This window comes from Egretta garzetta, unplaced genomic scaffold, assembly GCF_000687185.1.
Source record: "Egretta garzetta isolate BGI_Z169 unplaced genomic scaffold, ASM68718v1 scaffold172, whole genome shotgun sequence".
Lineage (NCBI taxonomy): Eukaryota > Metazoa > Chordata > Aves > Pelecaniformes > Ardeidae > Egretta > Egretta garzetta.
In genome coordinates, this window is record NW_009258951.1 from 3,081,680 (window position 1) to 3,083,833 (window position 2,154).

Sequence of the window (2,154 nt, forward strand, 5' to 3'; positions counted from 1 at the left end):
CATTCAGCTTACAATAAAAGTGTTCAGAGATCCAAACTGGCAGAAAACTGTTCACCTTTTCAAACTGTAAAGTTTTCTGCTGCTTTAACTGCCCAAACTGGCGCATGACCCCCATTACAACCAGCACTAGGACCAGAGAGCCACTCTCCTCATTTCAGTGAGCAGGTTTACAGTACTTCTCTACAGCTGCTTCAGGAGAAACGTGGCCACAGCAAATTGTGGCATACAGTCACATGAACAAGGGAACAGAAATTTCTTGCAGCCAGTTTTACCACACAAAAAACCCATAGCCTGCAACTATAGTGTCAGTGCTATTTGCTTTTCCTACTCCACCCAAGTTAGTACTCCAGGAGAAATTAAACAGGTTGTATTAGTGGGTTTGGGGTTTTCTTTTTTTTTTTCCCCCCGAAAGACAGCTCTCTTGTAATAGTAACTAAACCATTTATACAAACAGTACTGAGAAAAAAACAAGACAACAAAAAACCTGGACAGTGGAAGTAAGCGTAGACAAACCAAGCTCTCTTAACTACACTAGTGATTTGCAAGTTGCATCAGCAGTAAAAGACGTCAGTCTGCTGCTGGAGCAAGAGGGAAGAGGCACGCCAGCACTGATGAACTATGCAGTAAGGGAAAATAAAGGAAAGCAATAAACCAGCAGGGTTACTTTGAGGACTACTCTTGCTTGTTGGCATATATACCAGATGTAGGGTTATCAACTGGAAGGGAAGAGGAAGACTGGTCAGCAATTGTGATAGCTGCACAAACAAAAAATAAGTACAGCAGTCTTGGAAACTGGTCTCTTGATTTATGAATAAGATAGGTCCAAAATAGAAAGCAAAAGCTAGCCCTTAAATAACAATTCAACTCAGTTTTGGCATACCTTTTCTCTTATATGATACAGGCAGATCAACCAATATAAGAGAGGGAAAAGAAACTAAACCCATGAGAATTTACTCTTAATTGCTAGCCATGGTCACTTTGAGACTGCAACCAGAAGCGGTGCCAGTTTTTCTGTCCTCCCATAAGCTGAGCTGGCTAAAAGCAATCTTGCAACCAAAACGTGTGCATTTTAAGCACCTTCTAGGTAATATGCCTAACACCAACCACCACATATAACCTTTCTGAAAAAAAAAAACCTACTAAATAACCCAAAGACCACCAAACAGCAGACATCCCCACACCAGCAGCTAGTTCAGGTTGGATTACCAGACTCCATTTAATTCATTAAAGATAAAACAAAATCCCCTTTACTTTACTACAGTAAGGCCTTCTTTCAGAAATTGGCTACATGGTCACCCTGCACACTTGCCATTTCTACTTCTGTGAATGCTACCATTTTGGAAGAGACAATTATTTTTTTTAAATTTCCTTTTTTGTTCCCCCCAGAAGGAGATGTTCTTAAAAGGCCTCCTTAAAAAGAGGCAAAGCTTTTGGTTTGTTTAGTTTGTTTTTTTTTTTAAACAGTAATCTATTCCATTGTCATTAAACTAGGGGAAAAAAAATTGTCTCTTAAGTGCTTAGGTCCAGCAAGATAATGACAAGGCGGGTTTCCCATGCTCTTAAGCCCAGAGAAGCCTGGAAGTTCAGTGCATGTAGCAGTGGACTCTGCCAGCCTCCTGGCAGACTAAGCTTACTCATGGGCAGGGGACAAACCAAATCTGCTCAGTTCACAGTGCCAAACTGCCGCTCGCTCTGAATGGAACTTTGGCCCAGGCAAGAAGCATCCCCATCCCAGCATCAGCATGCGCAGGCCAGCGGTACCCAGGCAGTACCTGAGAGGGTAACAATCCCTTGGGGCTGGGGCTGGAACCGCAGGTACTTGTTGCAGAAGGAGGCCGACTCCAGGGCGAGGAAGAGGACATTGCCCAGGAAGTAGCCAGCCGTCTGGCCCACGGAGTTGCAGGTGGAGGCGTAGCCCACATTCTCCCTGGACAACATGGTCAGGGCCCAGCCGTCCACCGCAATGTCCTGCGTCGCCGCCAGGAACTCGAAGAGGAAGAAAGTCACAGTGAGGGCCACCACGTCGGGGCCCCGGCCCTCCCCGTCGCCCAGCAGCATGTCCACCTGGGTGGACATGTAGATCATGAAGAGCCCCAGGACGTACTGCGTGGGCACCAGCCAGGACTTGCGGCGGGCGGAGCGCCCCCAGGAGAA

General features: G+C 46.0%; 1 protein-coding gene across 1 annotated transcript in view; it reads right to left on the minus strand.

The window, feature by feature from the left end:
• SLC33A1 (solute carrier family 33 member 1) overlaps positions 1 to 2,154 on the minus strand; it is a 13,547-nt gene that overhangs the window by 9,888 nt on the left and 1,505 nt on the right. The window contains 1 exon segment of the mRNA XM_009634351.2: positions 1,773 to 2,153. Within this exon segment, the coding sequence (XP_009632646.2) occupies positions 1,773 to 2,153 (381 nt within the window).